Consider the following 27,192-nt stretch of genomic DNA (forward strand, 5'->3'; position numbering starts at 1 on the left):
TACACTGTAGCCACAGCCACCCTTGGTCGCACTGACGGAAGATAGGCAAAGGTTTGCAAAACTTTATCCAATGACACCAGGGAGCAATGACTGGTTTAAGTAATGCAGCTGCACGAAAATAACCTCGAAGACGAAGGCCACATTGTTGAAGAACTATTGTTATGTCACAATGTGATAAAAGCAAACTAAATTGGGCAGATCTACGACAGAGCTTTAAAGGGGCATTATGGAAGTTTGACAGCCAAAACATGTATAGAAATAATACATTTCTTCATACATTCTCCTGCAGTGCCCTGGTCCTGTAGAATGAGCCCTGGCATTTTTACTGTGATTGTCTGTTTTTCTGTAAAATCACAGAAAAAGAGAGATGTTCGGGTCGAGCAGGCTGCTTCATGCGCGTTCACTCTCAGGCATAGCCCGTAGCATTTGCTATCCGTAGCTTTAGCAGCAGAGAGAGAGGCAGTGCCACTTTGTCACTGTCCTAACGCCTAGTGACAAAGCTAGCTACATTTCTGAGGACCCTTAGCTACTTTCTGAAGAACTTTCTCCTAGATATTTCCTGCAAATTAGCAACAAAATAGCCATTTTCGCTCCGAACCGTTCTTTCAACGTTGTTTCAGCTGTCATCAAGGATATAAATGTTACAGATACAAAGGATGTCACTGGCGCTTTAGCTCACCTAGTAAGACGTCGAACTCCCGTGCAGAAGACCTGGGTTTGATTCCGGATGTGAACATAGTTTATTTAGAGGTTGTTGTTTTTTTTTTTTACATTAATGGTGTATTTTTTTTACAATAAGATGCCCAAATTTTTATTTGAGACTCGCCGAACGGCATTGAATTCACAGATGAAAAAGATGTGGGTTCAACTTTCATTTTGGAACAATTTTTCAAGCAAGGGAAGGAAATGATCTGAGCATGCAGGAGGACTGACCCATCTTAAACCTTTGTCGGCTGTGCTGAAGAGAAAGGTACAGAACCAAATAATTTATTTAACTAGCTGCGCATTCTCCTGTCCTCTGTCCTCCGGGCCACAAACACACACAAGGGACTGTCTCAGCTGTTATTTCCGTTAAGGAGTGTGCACGTACAGCATGTGCACCTCGTGCATGAGCCTACTATTGAAGCTGCCATTACACTTTTGGCCTGAGGGGGCAGTCGCGAGCATAAAAATTCAAAACTCCGTAAAGTCCCTTTAAGTATATGAAGTTGTTTTGACCAGGCCAGCCCACCTGCCAAGTAGCTTGGCTTCAGTTGTTCACATTAGGCAAAATACATAGAAGCCTCTCCTCTTGCCCTTTACTTCACTCTAAATGTTAGTCGAATATTTCAAAAAGTTCATCATGAAATTTTCAAAAAGTATCTTCAAATTACTTTGTCCTTAAAAATGGATCAAGACATGCTTCAACTGCTTTGGAAACAGTGCATTGTTTTATACTATTTATAAGTTCACCTTTTTCTTTGCTCAGTAAAAAAATGTGCAATTAAAACAGAGTAACTATGTTTAAAATTACTGTGCAGAAGGAGGTTAAAAGCCAGTCAGGCTTGTTCGAAGTCTCTACCAATAACAGTTTAGTGCAAAACATTAAATAAAAGCTATATCTGGAATTCACCTAATACACAGAAGGATCACACAATATGAAGAGCAAGTACTGTTAATGACCTCCCTTGATTAAACTTTTATGTTTTTTTTTTCACTGTTAGCTTGGCCGACTTGGCTTGTCAAATAAGAAAACATATTCCGTAAAGTGGATAGCAGATCAACCTAATGATTGTTATGGCATAGTTCATACTTTGCACATGTATTTGTTGCAATTCAAGGCTTTTATTTATTTATTTTATTTTTTATTTTTTTGGTTGCTCAGATGTTTGTTTCTGATTAAAACAACTATGGAAAAAGAGGGATGATATAAGTTTACTCCTACCCAGTGCAGTAGTTGCAAACATGCTTCTTATGTTTTACAGTTAATGATGTAGCACAATTTAAAATATATACTGGAGCATTATACAATTATAATGGTGCACTTTTCTCTATTTCCAAAACCTTTCACTGGAACTGTCAAAAGTTTGTTTCAATTTTCAAAACCTGAATGTGGAGGGCACAGACCAACCTTAACATATGCGCAAAAAGAAAAAAGACTAAGAAAAAAAATTTGATGAGAAATATACCATCATGTCCTTTTATTCTGACTGGTGTAGACACTAAATGTTGAGGGTTACAAACTTGTAGACAACAAGATATTTGATTTTACTGAAGCAGAACTGACACAAATTGTTTTATTGCAGCATTTTGGGTTTTTAGAAATCGGATTCATATAATTCTAATCATTTGTTTAGAAAAGGCCCTCTCTCCTGAGAGAGAAGACAACCCCCATTAGTGCATCTAAATGTGTGCAAAATTTAACATAACATCAACTGTGCTTTTACTTTGAGCTGTCTTAAAAGATTAGAGAAATTAAATGTCAACGTAAGCTAATGAGTAAAACTAGCATCCTTTAGCACATTAATTAGCCCTTCTACTGAAGCTTGAAAATTAGCAATCTAAACTGGCAGTTGTTTAGGACATATTTGCAGCTCAGCTGATTTATGAACATAACACTATTGAATAAATTTACAGCAATGGAGTTTGTTACCATTCACATTATTTTGCACGACTGTTGAACTATTTGACATACTTCCTGAGTTTTCAAAATGTGATATAGTAAAATTCTGACTTCAAACAGTATCAGAAGTTGAGTGGACTCTATTTAATAACTTACACTTTAGTATGCCTTATACTGTGATGTATCACTCTGTATCCCATCACTACTCATAAACTCTCAGCCTGCGTTAGTGGTTTACATAAATGTTGTCATGTGTCAGTAAATGCACTTTAAAAACACCCGCACTTGCCAAGTGCACAAGTAGGCAAGGCCGTGGTACACTTGACACACGGTATCATATATGGACATGAACGCTTGCTCATTAGGTAGACAGACAGCAATAATAAGAAAAGATCTCTAGAAAAAGTGAAACAATTGTCCCAAATTTGACTTTTTTAAATAAGACTCTTCACAAACAGTTTTTGTGTAAAAATCTTGTAAAATACTCTATTCTAAATTAACAAACACTAAATGGCCTGGATTTGTATAGCGCTTTCTTATGGTTCTACAACCCCCCAAGGAGCTTCACAACGCAATCAGTCATTCACCCATTTGCATCCTAGTGATGATGAGCTACAATGTAGCCACAGCTGCCCTGGGACACACTGACAAAGTCGAGGCCTGCCATATACTGGCGCCACTAGGGATGGGTACCGAATTCTGTACTTTTTAAGGTACCGACCGAATTCCATAGTACCGACCGAGCACCGATTCACGTCATTTCAAACGGTGCCTCGTTTCGGTACCCGTCCATCATAACGAGAACTAGACAGCTGCGCATGTGCAAGAGCGTTTTGTCGTCGCTTGCTGTTAACCAGTTGTAAACAGAGCAGCATGGTAGAGAGAACGCACGCTAAAGCTTGGGTCCACTTCACTAAATGTGATGGGTAACTGGGTGATGATGAAACCAGCGACAACGATCTAAGTGAGACATCCTCATCTTAATCTGCTCCGGTAGGTAAATATAGTTAGCTTGATATGTTAGCTTCCATTGCTACCATTGTTATCAGCTAATGGTGCGTTTGCTTTCTCCTCGGAAATTTTAGCTTCCCAGTAGGAAAAATCTAATTAAAAAAGATGGCAAAAGGGATGAAGATACACAGTAAATTTAGTTCACAGTAAAGATGTTTGCTTCAGTTTAATTATCAGCTTATAAAACTACAAGGACAATGTTAAAATACAAACAGTTGTATGTTACTTATCGTGATATTTATCAAATATTGTTATGTATTGAGAAAAATATATATTTAATTATAAAAGAGAATTAAAATATTAAACACTCGAAAGTATCAAAAATTGGTACCGTTAAGTACCGGTATCGATTCGTAGGTACCGGTAATTAGTACCGGATCGATTCAAATGTCAAAGGTACCCATCCCTAGGCGCCACCAGTCCCGGCCACCACCAGCAGGCAAGGCGGGTTTAAGTGCCTTGCCCAAGGACACAACAGCAGCATTCTCTGGTGGGAGCTCAGATCGAACTAGACAAAAACAAGTAGATATTTTTTTGGTTTTCTGGAATAAAGTGGTTACCAGAGTTGCGTTCTAAAAATAATCTGCAACAGGCGAAATCCACTAAGTAGTTGGCTTTATTTTCTACAATTACTATGCATGTTTGTAGCGTATGTAGCTACTATTGGGATCACACTTACGGCAACACAGCAGAATGCCCATTTCTCAACAGTTTTATTTCCAGCATGGGTGGACCGTTTTATATGCACACACAGTGTTTTAGTTTCTTGTCTTCCCATCGTAGGGACTTGCGTCTCCTCCTCCTGTATATAAAGATGCAGGAGCACAGATTATTAATGCGCTCCAGCCATGGCACAGTGCAAGCTCCTCTCCTCCTCTGACATGCTCGTCCCAGTGCTCCACCTCTTTTTTTAAGGCTGTTAAACCCCTCGCTGCTCACTTCATACACTTTTCTCTGACAGGCATCAACATTTTAAGTAAATGTCCTGTATTTGTATAGCACCTTCTTAAGCCTGATTTATGCTTCTCCGTCTGCGTCAGTGCGGAGACACGCAACGCCATTATCCGTCCTTGCATAGGGCTCCGGCAGGCACGCAAGTACGTACGAAGTCGAGCCCACTTTTTTTAAACATCCGTCGAACGAGACGGATTACGCAAGCTTGTGATTGGTCAGGATGCCGCTGTTGTTTACAGTGCCGCCATTGCAAAGAGAGCCAAGGATAACTAGCGGCAGACACGGAGAAGCTTGAAGAAAACCTCGCGAAAAAAACTAAAAATATGAACGTTTAATTCTCCCTTGACTGGAGGAGTGAAAAGATGCGCAGCAAGCGTTTTATTTGTGGACGGAAATGACAGGAAACGTGGGTTTAGAGGTGGGGAGCGCATGAAGCGGTGGGAGAAACAAATATGTCCGTGTTAAAAGTCTCTTATATACACAAAAAACACAATATAAACACACTATCTTGGACCGATACATGACAGGATACCACAGAACAGCGCTACGCCCTCTGTTGTCCTGCCAGGGAATTGCTTTGCAACACTCTCCAGGAGACGGAGAAGTATGAAAGCAAAACGCTTCCGTCAATCCGTGCGTGCCTGTCCCTTGCGGAGCTGACGGAGAAGCATAAACCAGGCTTTAGGGGTTTACGACCCTCCAAGGCACGCATACCTCCACACTCTGGTTATGATGAACACCGGTCCCTCCGTTCACCACCAGCAGCCACGGCTGGTTGTGTGTGTTACCCAAGGACACAACAGCATTCTCTGGTTGGATTGAACCTGCAACCTTCTGATTATTGGACAACCAGCTCTACCTCCTGAGCTACCACTGTCCCTTTTCACACTTTTCTCTCTTGTTTAACCCTCCCACTGTCCTCATGGGTGACCCCGCCAGGAAAGTTGACCATTGAGCAGGGCTCATGGTTTATCCTTTGAGTTCGACGTGGCAGGGGTGAGGTGGTGCTCACTCCTCACCCCTGCCACTAGGGTGTGAATAGGTGAATGTCATGCTCAATGGTCAACTTTCCTGGTGGACCTATGAGGTCAGTGGGAGGGTTAAACACTCAAAGTTCAAACCTTTCTAACTTTGGCCGCAGAACAAAATAAATAAAAAAAACATGCAATTTGCACACAAATACCTGCAGAACTGCTAGGGCGTGAAAGGTGAGCTGCATTGTAGTGAGGGACCCTTGTACTCTCTGATTTACATGATCAGGGGCAAGCTCACATTTGTAATGAAAAAACAATTTGATAAACCGCCAGACAAAGCACTCCCCCCACCCCAGCCGCAGTCACAGACGATACACAATAGCAAAATGAACCGTGCGCCCCTTCCCCGCAGTAACGGGTGACGTATAGTAGCGAAACAAAACGTGCGCCACTCCTCCACTATCACGGACGACGCCCAGTAGCGAAACAATCCGCCTGCCCCTCCTCTCACTGACTAGACACAGTAGCGGAGCGATCCACACACCCCCACCTCCCTCTCTCACAGTCCGCTGGGCTTAGCAAGTTCTCTGGGGGAAACCCTGAGAGTTGTGTCCTAAAAAATGCACGGTACAGGGAAAACATTTTCATCTAATTCTAAAGACGATGCAGGAGAGAAAAAACAGCTTGCAGACTTTTTCGATCAGTATTCCAAATGTTAGGACAAAACCACACCAGGTAACAGCTGACTGCTAAACCTGGTAGTTTAGTAATGGAAGGTGATGGGAATGAAACTGAAAGAAAATATATATCATAAAAGTTAGAGTACATCTGGACTGTAGCATAATCATATTTAAATATCTTACTATTTATAATTAGTATTCATCTCATCTCCAGTCTAACAACGCAGCTTGAAATGAGCCATGTGTTGTACCCCCTGTCATCTTGTCTGTAATGGATGTGCCTGTCAAGCGATCTCTTTGGGCCATATTCTGACTGATGGCTGATATCTGGATTCCCTATAGCACAACTGCCTCACATATTCAGTCTCGTATGTTTCTTTTGTCTCTCTTTCACACCCCCTCTTTCTGCTTTGGGATGTTGAAATCAATTCAATTCTTGCCATTAGTTTGTTGATTAGTACAGCTGTTTTTAATTGTGGAGGCTTTTCTGTTAAGGAGAAACAGCTGCCACAGATCTTGTCAGCTGTAACTCTTTAGGAACATGTTGGATTTATATAGCCGGGTTGATGCACTGCTTTCATCTTCCAGACAGGATTTCCCTTGCTGCTGTTTTATGTTCTCTTTAAATGGATGCTCTGACACAAGGTATCTGATGCGTTTGTCCTACTGATGATCACTCGGGCCTTCCTCCCTCCTTTTATTCTTCCTCGTTCCTCTCACTTATTGTCCCATGCCCTTGATAAATATCTTATATGAGAGCTATTACTTAATTTTGATTTGAACAAGCTGTTTCCTCACCACCATGACTCCAGCCTCTAATATTGTGATTGCACTTGACATTTTAATAACAGACTTTGCCGCGCTGACCCTAAAGGACCCACCACAAAGTATTTTAAATCTCAAATGAAACAACAGAACCTGAAGTGTGACTGTAAACAGTCAGAAATCTACTGTGGTGATATTTTTCCTGTTGGTAGGCCTCTGCTGTAAACAAGTCAAGTTGCCATATCCTAGAAATGCACAACATGTGACACCAATTTATAATTTTTAGAATCCTTGGAAGACAGTCACTTTTTTTATAGACTAAAAGTAACACTGAGCAATCTCATGCTTCTCCATCCCTACTGGTTGAAAGTGGAATTACAATTTTAGTGAATGACCCTGCTGCACCCGACTGTTGCTAGTGTTAACAACGAGCTAACACTGACATGAGCCAACCAATGTAAAAATAAGCCACAAAGTTAAATGGTCCACACTGTTGTACCAAAAATATTACTTACAAGTCCAGTGCAACAAAGCCAGGTCACCATCAATCCGTGACTTTGTAGCCTCTTTTAGTTTCCTCAAACTAGTGTAGGCTGTGCCGATATTCACTCTGGTTTAAGCTCTTTGCTTCACCTGTAAAGGCTCTGCCATGATGCCAACCAAAAATAATTCTTGTACTTTTAATTGACAATCGACAAACTGAAAAAGCTAACTGCTAGCAGTAATGGCAGTTAGCTTCTTTAAAGCAGGTAAATAGCTCCCCAATAGAGCACCTTCCTGCTTCACAAAACTGTTAAATACTGTACATGGTCAGTAGAGGGCTGCAGAGCGGTATTCAATATGAAACAGGTTAAATTTCTACCTCAACAATCACTGAGATCAATGTTAAAACTCTAGTTAAAGTTTTAAAAAATGATTTCGTGTTACTTTAAGCTAATTATGGTGAATGTTGAAAAGAACAATCTTGCCTAGGTAATTAAGGTAAACTATTTAAGTAACAAAACGTAACATTCAGATCTTTTTTTTTTTCATATGAGTATGTTTGATTTTGATTGTGTTCTATTTTCAAAATCTAAAAAAATTACAAAAAAAGACAATATTTATATATTTTGCTTTGTGTTGATAAGCTTGTTGCTCACCAGTGAAATTTAAATGCTCGTATTTATTGCTATTGATCGGGGATATAGCTGATATGTCAAATACTCAAATAGCCAGTCATTCTACAACTTTTGCTGCATCAGCTATGAAACTACAGATTTTTTTTCCCATTATTTTGCTAACTGACATGCTGCAACAGAATCCTTAATTTTTAATATTAGTTCTGCCACTTATAATTAAAATTGTGCCTAGCTATAACAGTTTTGCAAATCTAAACCAAGAAGAAAAGAAGGAATGTTGCAACGTCTTCTTTCATCACCCTAAGGATGCAATCTTTGCTTCAGGTGTCAAATACTGCTACTGTCAGTGCATCATGACACCAATGCCAGCGGACATTGTGAGTGTGTCTCACTAACACCTTGTTGGTTTTGAAAAGATCAGCAGTATTTAACTCCCTGGAAACAGATTGGCAGGTCAAAAGACTTTGAAGCCAGACTACAAGAATCTGCTGCAGCCAGAGAGATACTGTGGGGGTTACGTGCTGTTGCTAGGCGCTAGGCCCTGAGAACGAACAGATTCTCACATGCATTCAATTCAAATTGGTGCTCTGTGGGGTTTTAGCTGTTTTTGTGAATGCACAGGTTGTCTGTGTTTTTAAAGAGGCAACACTGGACTGAAGGCAAAACAAAGACATTATAAACAGACATCACAAAATATTCCTAAATGATGAGTCAGTGACGAAATAATCAGGTTATTCAAAATCGAGTACTACATCTGTAATTTCAGTTATCCCTTTTTATAAATTGTGAAACTCCTTCCCCTGTAAATGTATATTTGGTGCATCCAAATGCCTAATTATGTCTCCTACCCCCTTTTTTAAATTTAGCTTAAACTATGTCTTCATCATAACCCTGGTACTGGCCAAGTCCTACTTTGCATTTGTAAAATGTCTTTTCTGCCTACATGCTACAGCGTTAAGCCAAAAATTAAAAATGCATGACTATGAATTTAATTCATATCATGATGCCAGCGCTGAAACACAAAACGTGTGACTGTATCACAAAAAATATTGGTATGTAAAGCAAAAACACATAGCTCTGAGAGCTTGAGCCGTGGTGGCACCGCTTGACTATGGAGACAAATAGCTTCTCCACTAACTTGTAATGAGCAGAGCCTGGGCTGTGTATTGGAATTCCACTTCTATTTCCTTTAAGTGTTAGTGAAATACAGAGGGAGTGTTAGAGGAGAGGCAGTGGGAGTGGAGCATGGAGGGAGGTGAGATCTGAAATATCGAAGATGGATTTCTGTGGGAGTGGTGTGTGGGCATTAGAATGCTGATGGTGCAGGAGAGACTACAACTGGGGAAATCACTTGTCTGCATCATCCCTCCACTCAAACCCGTCATAAGAATGTTTCACTGTTGGGTATCCATAAATATCCCAAGGCTCGGTTCACTTTTGTCATGCATCTTAAGCATTTGCGATTGATTAAAGTGTGTACCTTGGCAACACCATTAACATCAAATGATTCAAACCGGTCACAGTGTTGGACATTTAGACCATCCAGCCTTGTATTGAATATTGCACTAGAGGTGAGAAAAAACTGAGACTAATGAGTCACTGGTAGAGATTATATCCTTTATTCTGCATGTGGAATAAAACCGCCATCAGACCCTTAGCTTCTGACTTCTCTGATCAAAAGCATGTCAGTGTTCATTAGCGCCCTAAAGAAACCAAGCCACACATTTAGTGTGCCAAAACCCTGACCCTATTCTTTAGAGCAGTGGTTCCCAAACTTATTTAGCCGCGCACCCCCTTCTATGCCCCGACCATGTCGACGCACCCCCCAGCCCCCACATCAGGGCATGGCTATATATATATATATATATATATATATCAGACATCAAGCTAAACAGACAGGGTTAAAAAAATATGATCGACCTTTTTCCCCATCACTTTCATTTTTTAAATAGTAATTAATAAACATTCGATACCATTACAAGTTCCTTTGATTTAATTTTAAATAAATATTTAGAGTGCCCAGGTAGCACATAAACACTGCAATTTAACGGTTTTCTTAAAGTAGGAACGTTCAACCTGTGCGGCCAGAGCGCTCTCCTTCCTTCTGCTCCGCGTAAACCTGAGCTGGTCACCTACTTGTGCATAATCAAATGTCTATAGGGGAAAAGGGAAAAGCCATGAGGTTCACTTTTGCCTCAGACCGACTTATTGCTGTTTTATGGTGTGGCTGAATCTGCGATCCGCTGCCACGCTGACTGTAATAACAAATGCTGCAGTAACAGGAGTTGTGGTCAGGTTCATGAGGAGTCACTGGCTGGAGCGGACCCGACATTAATGCGTCATCCCAAAATAGAAGCTAATATCTTAATTTGACCTTGAATGAAAAATGTTATAAAACCTCTTAAAAGTTTTTATCACAAAGGAGGCAGCGCTCATTTCTGCCTTCAGTCTGACGGCATGCCGGAGTTTGCGCACCATGCACGCTTATTGAATCAGAGTGTGTGTGCGCGCACGGCACAGCTCCATGAAGCTTGGTTTATGCTTTACACATTCACTTTCCGCTTGGTGATGCGGCTCGTGGATGGAACGCGCTTCACAACTTGCAGCGTTTAAGTCACGGCGTCTCGTTATTGGCGCTATTTAAACCAGTGTTGTAAAATTACTTCTGCCCAGCCCAGATGTGCTCACATGTGCACCCGTGAGTCGTGGTTCCGCTGGAACGCGTCTGACCTCTGACAGACGCACTCTGAACTTCAGATCTTCCTGGCACCATCACCACACCACACCACACTTTGGGAATCCCTGCTTTAGAGGGTTCACATTATTTCTGTCAAATACAAGTAAATTCAACGCTTTTGGAATAATATTGTGTTACTTTAATTATTCTAATCTAAACAGCATTCATAATTTTTACTAATACATTATTGGGACAGTAATAAAACTATTGACACATGGGTAGATCTAAAACAGGATGCATAGATTGAGCATGTTGTGTTGGTGTTGTGTTCATGTTGGTTCTGAATATAGGCAGCTACAGATCACTGTAGTACCTAAAGTATCTCACTCTGCTTTAATATAGTCTAAAATGAAAAGACGCAGTGCGAATGGTTAATACAGTTATACAGCTGGTGGTGCTAATGCAACCACGTGGAAATGAATTAAGATGTTTACAAAGACATTGCTTTGACTACAGCTTGCATTTGTAACAATTATTTTATTTAATTTGTTACCAGTATATTGTGTTGATGGGATACTCTGATTGCTTGTTAAAGGCACCATCCTTGTTCTTGGGAAAAGGTTCCCCCCTGGAGCGACATAAGCTGATGGTTGCAGAATATGGTACAACACCGTTTGTGACACACAGGAGCAGACATGGAGCTCTGCTGACCCCAGACTCATGCTTGCTGCAGATTAACTTCAACAAGTCCCACTCAGTGATTGCAGAGTGGTTTTAATGTTGGAATGGTGCCGGTTTGAAGAAGTATTCCATCTGAAACAACTCTGGTACTGGTGGTGGTTTAACAAGCAGTGTGTGATTTCATGGTCACATTCTGGCTTGGTTTTGGAGAACAAAAGATTAAATCCAACCATTTCTGCAGATTCTTCGGGAAGCTTGCACAAGGATCTCTCACAGACAAAAATCTTTTTTTGGGGGGTTAGGCATTGCATAACCCTCCCACTGTCTTTATGGGTGACCCCGTGAGGAAAATTGACCATTGAGCAGGATTGATGGTTTATCCCTTGAGTCCATGTGGCAGGGGTGAGGTGGTGCTCACTCCTCACCCCTGCCACATGGACTCTAGGGATAAACCATCAACCCTGCTCAATGGTCAACTTTCCTTGCGAGGTCACACCCGTTAGGACAGTGGGAGGGTTAAAAAATGTGCAGACTAGATGGGAAAGAAACCACTTCTTCACAGCTGTGGAGAGTAAACTTCCTGTTTGCTACACTGAGACTGGGTGCTGCTGTTTACAGTGCAAAGGAAGAGGGATTCAGCTTCAAGACTCCTTAGATGGGCAGAGCGGAGCCTCATTACGTAGCAATAACCCCATCCAGGATTCTGCAATAGCTGGGCAGGATTTGCAGCTGAGACGGGAAAACACACATGAAGCCAAAAGCTTTGTGGGGATTTTTCATGAAGAAATAACAATACAACATGGTTAAACGCTCCAAACGTAGATTTTTCATGGTATAGGACCTTTAAATTGGTAGAAATCATTCTATCTGAGAGCTGTTATCTTTTGATGGGACAAAGTAGGTTCTGCATGGTAACTGACATCTCTGACTGAGAGACAAACTGAAAATGACATGAAGAACCATTTATCTTCTAATAAAACAACCAGTCCCTGGACAGCACACTACAAAACGATCCATTGAGTGTCTTCCCCAATGAAAAAATAAAAAAATAAAAACACTTTACAGACATTTTACATCTCAGCTCTGCCTATTCAGCCCATCACATTGCAATATCTTATTCATTATAGAGCTAAGTAATATGTACTGATTGCTTTGTTAAATACCGTAAAGTCATCTTGGAGCAATAATAGTGTAACTATTTTCTGTGTCTCTCCCTTTGTGTTGTAGTTGAGGAAGGCAGTGATGGACCACATCTCCGACTCTTTCCTGGAGACCAACGTCCCCCTCTTGGTTCTCATTGAAGCAGCAAAGAGTGGGAATGAGAAGGAGGTCAAGGAGTATGCCCAGGTGTTTCGTGAACATGCCAACAAGTTGGTGGAGGTCAGTGAATGGAATTGCACTCCAGGTTACACACATATATACCATTTCAACTTACTGGGTCAACAATTTAATGTTAGGTGCTATATTTGTGTAGGTGGTCATCAAATTGTGACTTTTTATTTGGAAGTGAAATAAACGTGCAGTTGTTTCACAACTGTGACAAAGTAACCATCTCAAGGCTAGTTTCAAGCATTTCATTTTGCTCACAAATAAAGAAAATGACCCTGCATTATGAAAAATGACAAAACAACAGTTGAGATCAAAGCATCTGCCAAATGTAGAAACATACATATAATTAGTTTTTAAATGTGATCCTAAAACATCACTATAACACCATTCCATGCATACTGTACACAACTCTTAGAACTCTACATATCAGGAACACATTAGATTTTGGAAACAATAGTCAGGGGCTGCTTGGTAGTCCTGTTGGTAGTGCTATTGATTTCAAGCCAGAAGGTTGTTTGTTTGTTTGAATCCCACCTGTGCAACCTTTCTGTGTGGCGCTTCATGTTTTTTTTCCCATACATGCGTGGGTTTTCTCCAGGTATCCTGGCTTCCTCCCTCAGACCAAAGGGATACATGTTAGGTTAGTTGGAGTCTCTGAATTGCCCCTTAGTGTGAGTGTGTGATTGGTTGTTTGTTAAATGTGATGATGTGATGGACTGGCGACTTATCCTGGGTGCCCCCCGGCTCAATGACTGCTGGAGACAGGCATCAACTTCCCTGTGAACCTAACTGAGATTAAATGATGCAGATGATGGATGGATGGATGGATGGATGGATGGATGGATGGATGGATGGATGGATGGATGGATGGATGGATGTGCAGTCAGCTCTTAAACTCAGTGGCTAGCATGTACCTTTCAAGATATTTGTGAGGACAGGTTATGTTGCACCCATATTCCAAGCATTAAGTCAGCTCCACAGTTTAAACAACCTAATGCTGGTATTGCCTAAATGTATTTAGGCTGGTCCAAATGAAATAAAGTCACAAATATGATGTGAACAAAACTGTTTCAAAATATCTAAGTCCTCCTCACTGTCTTATAGTAAATTGTTCCTTATCTAATGTTTGCAAGTCTAACCCATTGACAATTATGAGAACTAGACTCAAGAATATAAAACAGAGGTTGCAGCTGAAAGGAGCTTAGTGGTTGGCATCAAATCCCATTCCCTGAACTCTAGACATATGATGCATCATCCCGACTTAAAAATAAAACACGTCAGATATTTTCTGGTGTTTTCCACTATTAATTTATGTAGATGTTGTCCCCTTTAAACAAATAATACATTTAGTAGTTATTTGATGTATATAAAAACACGAAAATTGCATATGGCACCAACTCTGATTCCAAAACACCAGCGTGGCATTGCTTGGAAGTGGGAGGTTTTAGCTTTACGTTTTAACAATGGAAGCAGGCGGAGATTCTACATATTTATTATTATGTAAGTCAATGGTCTGACCCAACCAGGAACATCTTATCCATGAATGAATGTGCAGTAAGCATATCAAATGAGCTCCTGTATCAGTCTTAAACTGAATTCCTGTGACTCCCAGAGCTGCAAACACTGAATGGTCTGACAAGATTGGGTATCTGAATAGACCCACCGATAGAAAAACACAGATGGAGCACTCACCTGAACTAAAGTGTACCACCACAACAAGACACTCTCATCCTAAAATCTTAACGTTTGCAGGTTTTTCTTTTAAACTGAATTGTGTTTTTGTCCTACTCTGGGAATGTTTAGGCTTTCTAATGTTCTCATTTCCATGAGCGGTTCAGCGTCCATCACCGAGCTTGGTATTAGGATAAATATGTCCATGTTTTGAGAAGCCTGCATTTTTCAGCATTAATTAAAATAAGCCTTTGACATTCTTTGTGTTGACCCTTGCTGACATACTGTCACTTAAAGCAGCACTCGGTCCTTTTGACATCAGCTGGGAGAGTGAGTGATTTGTGCGCCCTTTTGGTCTCCCCAGGCTGTTTACTGATGAGACTGATGCTACTCTCTGAATCAGTCCTTTATTTAGCCAAAGGACTTTTATGTGTTCTATTATTTTAAGGCTAAATGTTCCATTGTTTTCTTCCCAGTAATTGTCCACATCAAAACATCCAAGCTTCATCTTTTAACCCGATTAACGGAAAACCAAAAGGTCCTATTTGCTTAAGCTGGATGACAAAAAGGTAAATTAGCTCTTATTTATTTGGACAAACAACATAAAATAGGCCTAATAGAGGAAGAGAGGGATCAGCGTCACACATCAGCCATTATTAAATTGTGCCATCATTTTTTTCTTCTGGACTATTTGAGGTAGAAGGTAATTTGATATGATGTCTCTGACTAGGTTCATATTAAAGGGATACTTGCTAATTTTTCATATTTTTAAATCATTTTCTTGAGCCAGTATGTGCTAAAAAGACGTTTTACAGGATTAATGGAAGGCCACCCAGCCCCTATCGCCCCCTGTGGCCAGGATATTCCACTTGACACTTCAGACTGGTGGGCTGCTCTGTTGGGAGAAAAAATGGACCTGACATATGTGGTGCTGCAGTCTGCTTCCAGCATGTTTCCTGCGTGTTTTGGATAATTAAAATAGCTCAGCTGTTCATTTATTGATTAATCACTACTGTAGACACTAATGAAGGCTGGGGAGACATTTCACCTATTGGATTAAGGTGTTAAAATATAAACACGCAGCGAGGAGATACGTTTTTGGTCCAGTTCTACAAATGGACACCAGGGGGTGCTAAAAGCAAGCCAAATCTACTTGGTTCCCCTTTAAAATATGTAGGTTTTTACTTTTCTGACTCACTTGTTACATTTGATTAATATTTAATTAGCAGCTATTGGGATATTCACCATGAAATGGCGGTATTGTAAACTTATAAACAGAGCTTGTTTCAAACCAGATCTACCTAAAGTGAGATGTTTTTGGTTCTCATGAAAGCAAAATCTGTAATTTTTTTTCAAGTTCAAATGAAAAAACAAGTGTCATCCGTAAAGTAAAGGTGGACAATATTTTATTTTACCTTTTTCATATTGGACCATGGTTGTAATGCTAGACTGAACAAGACCCTTTGGGGTTATGTTGTGGAGTTATTCTAAATCAGTGATCCTGAGCAGGCAGTTCCCAGATCATATTCGACCTGCAAGCTCATTTCTTTTGGCTCAGAAAGTTTTCGATTATTAAAGCCCAACCCACAGCTCACTACGAGGTCATTGGGGAATCTTCTTTTGACAACATGCGGCTCAGGTTTTTGGGAAGTTTTATTTATTTATTTATTTTTTGGCTGTATTATTTGCAAACACACGCATGCCAGTAAAACACTTGATTAATGATGGGAACAGAGGCACAGCAGACATGGAAAGTTGTGAGTCAAAACAGAAAAATATTACGTGACAGGAATGTTATCTAACTGTAGCAATTTAACATTCAGAATTACAATACTAAATTAAAATCACTAAAAACAAAGGAATAAATATATGCCTTCAACCTAGATTTAAACAGGTCAGTTGATGGAGACTCCTTAATATGTTGTGGTAAAGAGTTCCACAGATGAGGTGCTGCACCTGCAAAAGCCCCGTCTCCTCTAGTTTTACATCTAGTGCTGAGAACTAATAGCTAATAGCTAGCAGTAGCATAGTAGCCTGGCAAGCCATTCTACATGTGTGAATATTTAGTCTGGCCATGATGCATTGATGGTTCAAAGTTGATGCCATGTCTTTTGAAACGAGTAGTTGCCATCTTTGTGTTTTTGCTCAGTCGCATCATTCCGCCCACCAAACCAATAGGGCGCTGTGATTGGCAAGACACAAGACTGTTCAGAGCTGCTGAAGCTCCAATGGAGTGCGATTAGACCAGCATGCGGAGCAAAATAATTTAGCTTTGACTACTGTCTGTCTGGATTCCTATTGCTAAGAGCATAGGCCATTGACATGTTTTTTTTTTTAAATAAGCAGTTTTTAAGTTGATGCAGGAGATTCGTGTGCATTTCTTCAGTTAAAATTTACCTAAACATGCAACTATCCTCAAGGGAAAATAAACAAAACCCTTATTAAAAGTGCACTGGCTTTAGTGCTATTTCTAATGTGTTAATATTCTTTTTTAAATGCTAAGTTATGCTAAATTTTCATTGTTCATCCTTTTTTTTTCATAATGCTATGTAAACCAGTTTTTTCTGCACATGTCCAAACTTCATTTGAGCATTTTGGAGTGATTTCCTTACTCTAAAGTAATAAAAAATGAGTTTCACATTAAGAATTATTAACTTTCCGAATGCATATTTATGAGTTAGGTTCTAAAATATTCAAGGATGCTTATAAATTTGTCAAATTGTGTCATCATGTCATCTTCAATATTTGTGCCCCCACAGACTCAGTCATCATAGCTGCCTCCATCGCGGTCTTCTGGTATATTAGGGTAATTAACATCCCGATCGATGTCACTGCAGTCATCTTTCTGATGTCAGGGAGCCATTAACTTGGAGTTGGAACATGATCAATGGTATAAAAAGGTGCCTTTTATCATACCTGCTGGGTTTGCTCCTGTTCCGTTTGGCAACATACAATTAATCTTTTTTTCTTCATCACTGTTCTCTCCTCACCTCTCCGAAGAGCAAAGTTCACCTTGCCAACTCCCTTAATCACACAGTGTCCATTACATCAAACTGACAAGCAACACAAACCCAATTATTATTAAGCTGAGGTTATGATTAGCTTAAATTCATGTAATGGATCCATAAAAGTTAAAATAAAGTACCTATCACTGCCGGGGGAAACAAGTCTATTGGTCCAAAATTAAACTCATGTATAATTGTTGTCACGCGAGGATCTATACATCCATTTGGAGTCTCTCCTGTGCTATGTGTGGACTAACACATGTCCATGTGTTCTCTCCTACTTAAAACGGTGTCTTTTATATTCCTGACCTTTTAAACTGAACTCCACAGATGAACTTTGCAATTAGAGATGTTTTTTTTTCTAAAGAAGTGTTATATGAGGTGAAATGTTAAAAGCAGGTTAACAGAGGCTAATGATAGCAACAAGAACAGAGAGAAATGCTTCTCTTTACTGTCGAATCTCTGAAAAGCATATTTTAGTGCAACATTCTACCTCACATATACCCCAGTATTATCTATCCACCATCAACACACGTTTGAACATTCAGGAATAAACAGAGTTGTGTGCTGGAGTGTAAGAGAACATCTAAATGTTGGCTTACAAGGAAGGCAGGTGAAGAAAATATTAAACAGTTATTGGTCAAAAAAGAGCTGCATGGTGCATTTGGCAGTTCTGTTGGTTCAAATTAGCAAACCCGTTTTAAACATTATAATTATGTAAATAGCTACAGGTATGATTTCAGCTCTATCTATGAAATCTTTAGTAAATAGTCCAGTAGGATGAGAAAAACATAGCAAAAATTTTAAATCAATACTTAAAGCATGTTTTTTCCACCTAAACTAGACCCGTAGAACCAAATGCCAAATAGGCCTTGAAAAGGTGGCATTTTCTAAGATTACATCTGTTAAAGGTGTGGTTCTCTCATTTAATCAATGAATTTACAGCGTTATCTGGTAGGAATGAATGTCCTGCAAGCTGTACTCAGGGCAACAAAGCCCAGAAACATTTGGATCAGCACAGACAAGTCTGCTGCTGAGAGTGGCAGCAGACGACTGGATCTGGAGCCCTTATTTCCTGATATTTGGACATCTCGCCTCGGACTGGATAACAGCCACGCGACAGTACCACTAACTTGCAATGTGGATGTTTTATCCCCACAAATTACACAAACCTTGAGGAGTGTTACCATGTGGTGGTGTTGCTATCACTGATGATTAGCTCCTACCAGTGTCTGCTGTTTCCTGAATATTAAAACAACAACAACAACCTATCCCGTCGCGAGTCAAGATCAGTGAGTCCATGAATGTTAAGTGACAGTGTGACGAAGATCTCTCAGACTTTTAAAATCCTCGAGTTTCACAGTTTATTTTCTAACACGATATAGGTGTAGGAGACTATTTTCATGTTCAGCCTGCATGAAAAACTCAGTGACCCATTATAATCAGAAATAATCATTAGGAAGTGTTTTTTTCAGAGTCCCACGTCTTTAGTAGGTGTAATGTGAACTGAATATGTTTCATTCATCCTCACCCTTTTGAAAAGACAGAAGAGCCCAAAAGCGTAAGAACATGCCGTCCCAAAGGAATGCTAAAGTGCACCCTAAATTTTATGTAAAGCAACAGTCCTAGCCACATGTCTACATGTCTTTTATTTAACCCGTGATCCACAAGCTATCTTGTCAACATCCTGAATTATAGATGCATAACTGCCACATTTCAATATATTTCCCTCTTCCACTGGCCCTGGAAACTCATCATTAAATTAGTGCTGCCCACAGCAACATGAATAGGATGAATATCCAATCTTTTAAAGTTCCCAAGGTTCCCTTTTATTACAACTGCAATGAAAATATATTTGCGCCAGTGATTTTTGGACATCTAAAGGACGTTACGCTCCATCACCATTCTAATGTCAGGATGAGGATTCTCTGACCTTGAATCTACCTTTGAGTTATTCTCTTAAAAGACTTTGGCGTCATAAAAATCAGATGTCAAGTTCATCTGCTTCATATTGAAAACATCTCGTCAATGATGTTAAAACTAAGAAGGGAAATGCCCAGTGCCACAAGTCAAAAGCCACAGGGTTGTTTTATTTTCCCTTAAGGTTTTAAAGTTGTTTTCCCAAGAAACCTATACGTTACATTGTTTTGAATATGATTAAACTCTTTATAATGTTTTACTTGAGTGTGCAACAGTGACCTTAGAATGAATGTGAGCAGATTCAAGGGAAATATTGCGTATAATTATGCGCGATCAATATGAAGTAGAGTGTTACCGAAACTGAATTGGCCTTCAGGGCCCAGTGATATGAGACAAACTGCTGTAGTCAATGTTCTGAAGGCCCCACATTAAGCGTTTTACTGGACATTTACCAGGGAAGTGTGTGGATGTTCGGAAAGATGCATTTGACCCTTTAGGCCAATGAAAATCATCCCTTTCATTTAAAGTTATGAACCTTTCAGAAACTATGTCTTAGGGAGGTTTAGCCGTAGAGAAACAAATAAAGATACTTCATTCCTTATACCGGTCCTCCTGGGAGCCTTTGTGTAATTATTTTTTCCTCTCACACAAAAATAAATACATTTCTGAAGGCAACGCTTGTAGCTAATTCTCTCACAGCACACCCAGGCCAACAATTTTCTTTTCGTTTTCTGTTATGTTTCCTATAGAACAGACATTTTGCACATAGCACAAACAAACAAAAACAGTGATTCAAAAGTGTTTTCTCAATTTGTTTTTCATTCAATCTTATAAAGCTGGCTAAGAATGTAGAAGAAGAAGAAGAAAAGATCTTTTCTATAGCGCCTCTAAAGATAAAAATCATGAGGTGCTTCACAAAAACAAAAAATGTAAAACATAAAAAAGAATTGAGAAAATGATTAAAAATATATTTAAAATGAGCAAAACGTAGACGATTCGGATTTTAAAAGTTAAAGAAAGAGAGAGTAGGAAAGAGGGAAATCAGTGGATCCTGAGGAAGGTGGAATAGGAGGGGAGAGCAGAACACGGAGAGGGTGATGAAGGTCACACCAAAGCCAGCTTGAATAGGGGAGTTTTCCACTGCTTTTTAAAGGAGTCCACTGAGTCCACTGATCCCAGGCTCTGGGGGAGAGAGTTCCAGAGTCTGAGGGCCACAGCATGTAATTACTCACCTCTTCTTGGAAAATCAGAGCATGAGACAAAATGAGAACATGTTTGTTGAAATGCTGGTATTCCAACTGTGTGCACTTTTGTATCGGCTGGTGTGAGGGAAGGGTAGTGTGCAGTTTCAGAGCTTTTACTTTAATAGAGTTGTTTGTGGTCTTTGAGTGTATCCTGATTTCACTCACTATCTGTTTTCTTGCCTTTCTTATTAGGCACCACCAGGCACCTAAAATGACATAATCTGAGTGCTGCGTAGCAGTATTTAATGGCCCTAACTCATTAGAAAACCTAACGCCTGGTTCACATCAGCTGCAAAGTAGTTCGCCTAAGAAATTTGCGCACTGTTCGCACCTCCTCTGTTCATATTAGGTGGCAATTTTCGACGAGCGCTTCTACTCACGCCTACTGTTTTACAAGCCCCACCCCACTTCCCGTGCCCTTGGTGTGTGCGTGCTTGTGCGTGTGCGTGTGTGTGTGTGTGTGTGCGTGTGCGTGCGCACGTGTGTGTAACCAGTTTGCCCTGCTAGTTGATATCAGAAACTGCGCCGAACCTGCTGCTGTTTTGTAGACCAGTTCCTTTCTAAATAGTCAAGTATATAAACTAGTGTTTGTGGTAGTGTACAAGGCCTTTGAATTAAACATATTTGTTCATATTCACATTTTATAAATCCACCTTTTGCTGTACAAAATGCAACTAAAATTATGGTAATGCTATGTTTCTTCACAAGAGCGTGTGTGTGTGTTTGTCTTTGTTCATTTTCATCTCTCTAGTCCATTCAGATAGACAAAAATGATCACATTTATCAATTGCGTGTTTAATTTTGAAAAAGGTCTTTATTTAGTTACATTTACCGCCCTGCCTCTTCTGTTCTGTTCTGTTTTGGTTTGGTTTTGGTTTGACTTAAGCCTCGCGTGCTTCCGTGTCTGATGTGAATGAGGGGTTATTGTTCATGTTCTGGACAGAAAAGGCAAATAATTTATAAAAGAGGTAAAATAACTCCATCCATTCATCCCTGTTCGTCGTAGGCAGAAGCCTAAGCAGAGAGAACCAGACTCCCCTCTCCCCGGCTACCTTGGCTCGCTGCTCCAGGGGAAGGCGTCCCCAGGTGCTCCCTGGCCTTCTGAGAGACGTGATCCCTCCAGCATGTCCCGGGTCTTCCTTTAGGTCTCCTCCCAGTTGGACGTGCCCAGAAAACCTCCCCAGGGGAGGCATCCAGAAGGCATCTTAATCAGATGTCTGAGCTCCTCTTCATGTGTAGGAGCAGCAAATCTATTCTGAGCCCCTCCCAGATGACCAGCTTCTCACCCTATCTCTAAGGGAAAGCCCAGCCACCCCTAATTTTGGCTGCTTGTATCCGTGATCTCATTTTTTCGTTCGCTACCCTAAGCTCGTGAACATAGGTGAGGGTAGGAACATAGATCAACTGGTAAATCAAGAGCTTTGCCAACTCAGCTCTCTTTTCACCATGACAGATCAGTACTAGTTCCACACCACTGCAGACGCAGCGCCAATCGATCTTGCGCTCCACCTTTGTGAACGAGACCCCAAGATACTTAAACTCCTCCACTTTGGGTAGGACCTCATCTCTGACCTGGAGATGGCATTCTACCCTTTTTTGACACAGAACCATGGCCTATGATTTAGAGGAGCTGATTCTTATCCAAGCTGCTTCACACTTGGCTGCCAACCGCTCCAGCGAAAGCCGGAGATCACGTTCTGATGAAGCCGACAGGATCACGTCATCTGCAATCTCGATCTTCAGGTCACCAAAACGGATCCCCTCATCACCTTGGCTGTGCCTAGAAAACCTGTCCATAAAAGTTATGAAGATAATCGGTGACAAAGGGCAGCCTTGGTGGAGTCCAACTCTTCACCGGACACGAGCCCGATTTACTGCCGGTAGTTCGGACCGAGCTCTGACACCGGTCATACAGGAAATAACTCCGCTATTTTAAATGTGGAAAACAATTCACAAAGAAGGAAAGTGTTTCAACTCTTCTACCGGTGAAACATTAAAAATTAGAACATGGTGCAAACGTCAATTTATTTTACTAATTCACATTAGACTGAGAGACCATCTAAAGGCTCAGGAACCTTTGTAGGTGTTTTGGTTTCATCAGCTGATTAGAGAGTGACACTTTGACTCTAGAATATTGAACCTTTCCACAAAACTCTAATTGTCTGACATTTTGAATGTGGGTTTTTCATCAGCAGTAAGCCATAATCATCACAATTAGAACAAATAAAAGCTTGAAATATCTGGCTTTGCGTGAAACGAGTCTATCTACTATCTTAGATTAGTGGAATTACTGACATGAATCAACTTTTGTGCGATATTCAGATTTCACCTGTAATCCCCCGAGTTTCATGCTAGTTTTCACGCTAGTTTTGTACGTGACAACAACATGTTCAACCCTGATCTAATGACCCTCATGAGAAAGGAGGGAGGGACTCACATGTAAATTAGCTCACATTAATTGAGAACGTATTACCCCCAAATTCCACTACCTCCGCTCCGCTGCGCTCCGCTCCGACACGAACGCCGGAGCAAAATCGGTCCCGTTGTAGTCAATCAGAGCAATTCCACTACTGCGGCCGTGCTCCGGCAGTGCGGCGCCGTGCGCCGCCCTCTGTTCCGGCGTCCGGCAAAAATAGAATCGATCCTATTTTCGCCGGACGCCGGAACACCTCCGCAGTAAATGGACAGAAATCACAATCGTCCAACAGGAAAAGGAGCGGGCACAACTTCCGTTTTTCACAATACATCGATAAACAAAAGGCGTTTTTTGTTTCATATGCACAGGTTTAACAACTTTTAACAACTATCAATGGTGGCTGAAGTTTAAATGCACAAAAGTAAGCCATAAATACAGTTTCCACTATCAAAGTAGTCACACTTTGTTGATCCAAACACTGCTGATCTCTCAACACAATGATGGGCAGATTAAACAGTTCATTTCGATGCTTCTCCCACACAACGGGTGTTTGGATCTAACTTCCGCGTTTATTGCTCGGACTGTATCGCAAGATCTCGAAAATCCCGCGCATGCCTGTTTGCCCACCTCAGGTCTCCGCACCGGAGCGGAGCCGTTGTAGAGCGGGTACCAGTAAAAATTGAGTTCGGAAGCGAGCGGCTGCGGAGGGCGGGGGCGGACCAGAGCGGAGCGGAGGTAGTGGAATTTGGGGGTTACAGTTTCATGGCTCTGAACTCCATACCTTTAATTTGGGTTATGAGCAATCAAAAAGGAGTGAATTTTTATTTAAAAAAATGTATTAGTTTGCGCTTCACAATATTTAAATTAACCATTCAATAATACTAATAACTAGCAATAATAATATGACCGTTATTGATGTTTTTCAACACATGGTTTGCTAAAGATATTAAATAAAGTTCTCTAACCAAAAATTATATTTCTAAAAATCTTAAAATATTGTTATTACATTACTATTGCCATTCATAAGTCACTTAAACATTAGCTTGCTATATAAATCTTTTTTTTTCCCCATTAAATATAGCTTAGATCCGGTAATTGCTAACATACAATTGCTATTACTGAGAGTGTTATTGATGAATTAAATAAGTTAATTAATTGTTAAAAATGTATTAAAACACTGGATTTGATTGCTTTATGAAATATCACTTTCCTTGATAGCTTTCACCACCGTGAAGCCTCGGAGGTTCAGTTGATTGAAGGTGATGAGAAAAGTGGTGAGACAAAAGAAAACGAAAGGAACAAATGCACACCGCACGCTGCTGTAAAACGAGCAAGTATTGGATTACTGAACTTCAGGGGCTCCAGAGTGGAACAGTTGGTAGCCCTGTTGCCTTGCAGCAAGATGATCACAGGTTAAACACCCAGCTGTGTCCTTTCTGAGCGGAGTTTGCATGTTCTTCTCTTGCATGTGATGGGCTTCCTCTGGTAGCTCCAGTTCCCTCCTACAGACCAGAAACACTTTTGGGCCATTCCCATCTGTACCGGGTCGGCCCGGGCCGGGTAGCGTAGGTTGTTTACATATCTGGGTGGCCTGGTATTTTTCCGGGCCAACCAAGGCTCATTCTCAGCCCTCTTCTCGAGGGGGTCTGCTTCAGGCCGACCAGGGCCAACACACCCACTGCTGACAGCAAATTCACACCTTCCATTAGAGCAAGCCTCTGATTGGTGGGTAGAATCAGCCCACATGGGCTTAAGACAAGGATGTGTGGAATCAACCGGGCCAGGCTGGGGCCGACTGGGGCTACCCGGCCCGGGCCGACCCTGTACAGATGGGAATGGCCCATTTCATTCCAGGTTAATTGGTGACAATAGAGTCACTGTGTGCATGCCATTTTGTTCTATACATGTTCCTGTGATGGGCTGCCAACCTGTCCAAGGTGCCACCTTCCTCTTGCATGGTGGCTGCTGCAGATAGGCTCCATTTCCCTGTGACCTTTGCAGGAAAAAAGCTGTTTCAGCACATGAATATGGTAAATGACCTGGATTTTCATAGCACCTTTGTAGAGTTCTACAGACCCCCAAGGCGCTTCACAATACAGCCATCCACCCATTCACACTCACACACACACACACACACACACACACACACACACACACACACACACACACACACACACCCACATGCTGGTGGTGATGAGCTACAATGTAGCCACAGCTGCCCTGGGGAGCTCACTGACGGAAGCAAGGCTGCCAAACTCTGGCGCCATTGGTCCCTCTGACCACCACCAGCAGGCTAGGCGGGTTGAGTGTCTTGCCCAAGGACACAACAGCAGCATTTTCTGCTGGGAGCTGTGATCAACCCTACAACCTTCCGATTGCTAGTCGACCCGCCCTACCTTCTGAGCTTCTGCTGCGCACATAAAAGAATAGAAGGACTTCTTCATATATAAGTATGACTGTGTTCAAGGATTTCTAACAAACAAAAGATAAGAAAGCCACCTCAGTAATACTGAACATTATTTCAAGGAAGTGTGCAAAATATGCAGCTTCATTCAAGAACATAGACAGTTATTTTAATTCCACCTAGTCTGCATATTCAGTGGAAAAATAGTTTTGTATAGTAAATGCGACAAACAAATCTCCATAAATGAACCTAAAACGGAGACTCAAACACTTTAATTCAACATTAACATTTATTAAAGAAGATTTCCCATCTATTCACCTTGACAGAATAATTCCAATGAATATTTCATTTGCTATTTTCGCTTTCAAAAAAGGACATAAAATATTTCATGTGAAAATGGTGCAACAAGGTGCAGGAGAATATTGATCTGCTGACACAGATTTTGTTTCAACTTCAGAAACTGTTGTCCAATGTTACACACAGCTGAATATGAATTAGAAGATTTCAAATAAAAGGAGAAATGAGGCACGTGATCCCCACTACTGAGAGAGCATTTGTCACAAGCCCTTTGAAGAATTATCGTCACATCCTAGAATGAAATCAACCCATCTTTTTATTGTAGGGCTGACATTTATAGCCTTTGTGTTACCTCTTCACTGTCTCTAAAATTGGAAAAGAGGGAAACAAATGGAAATTCTATTGATATAAGGCATGTATTCACAAAAAGACTCACCTCCACCACCATCCATCCTAACACACTACGGGGAATCAAGTCATGGGTCTGTTATTTGTCTCAAAATGCATGATGGGGATGTCTGTGTAGCACATTTCACCAAACCTCACTCAAGCCAATTTCCATGAAGATAAGCTTTTTCTGTGAGACAACAATGTCAGGATTCCTGCTAAGAGCTACCATGGCTTCTTTAAAGGTGCCATGTTGCACAGACTGGTGGTATTCCTGTCATGTTTTCCACTTATGACACTAAGTGGATTACATGAGATTAAGTGTGACAAAAGAGAACGCAACAGGGGAGTAAGATTGGCATGGCACCATGGTTCATGGTTCCATTACTTAAGAAGGTCTTAAAGGAAGACCTCTGTTAGTAATATGATATATGGGCCAGCATAAATCCTTAATTTAGTCATGTGCCTTCTGGGGCTTAGTCATATCATTTTTGGTGTCCAATAATGACTTTTTGCTTTTGATTCCAGTATTATTTCAGTTATTTATTCCCCAGAGACGGAGCAGTGTTTCTTTAATGATGAGCTTTAACTTTCTGTTTCTGTGAAAGGCAGAAACCAGTGAGAACAATGTGTTGTGGGTGCATTTTACTCTCCTAACTGTATCTTTAAGTCAAATTAGTGGAGTGCCGTTTTTACAATAGTTCATGTAGCTCAGTGGTGAAACAAATCAAAGTACTTTAGGACATTTGGTAAGAGCTTAGAGGTCAAATATGGATGAGACATCAACCAGGATGTCTGATAGGTATAGAACTGGAAAGATGATCCTGTTTTGGATTCTTGAAAAAATTAATAAATAAATAAAAATTATATATATATATATATATATATAGACACACACACACACACGCACATAAATTAAATGTGTGCATTTCCACTTCACTGGGCCAGCTGAAAGGACCACCAAACCCAACGGGTACTCAGAAAGGTAGAGCAGAACTTTAATTCACTAACTGGTCGCTAATCAGTATATGACATCTGCAGATAATGCCACAACAAC

At 40.7% G+C, this 27,192-nt stretch overlaps 1 protein-coding gene across 1 annotated transcript in view; it reads left to right on the forward strand.

Moving 5' to 3' along the window:
- ctnna2 (catenin (cadherin-associated protein), alpha 2) overlaps positions 1–27,192 on the forward strand; it is a 439,259-nt gene that overhangs the window by 323,056 nt on the left and 89,011 nt on the right. Inside the window, exon 9 of the mRNA XM_015943640.3 lies at positions 12,690–12,842. Coding sequence (XP_015799126.1) covers positions 12,690–12,842 — 153 coding nt within the window. The remainder of the gene's footprint in view (positions 1–12,689; positions 12,843–27,192) is intronic.

This window comes from Nothobranchius furzeri, chromosome 6, assembly GCF_043380555.1.
Source record: "Nothobranchius furzeri strain GRZ-AD chromosome 6, NfurGRZ-RIMD1, whole genome shotgun sequence".
In the NCBI taxonomy this organism is placed as follows: domain Eukaryota; kingdom Metazoa; phylum Chordata; class Actinopteri; order Cyprinodontiformes; family Nothobranchiidae; genus Nothobranchius; species Nothobranchius furzeri.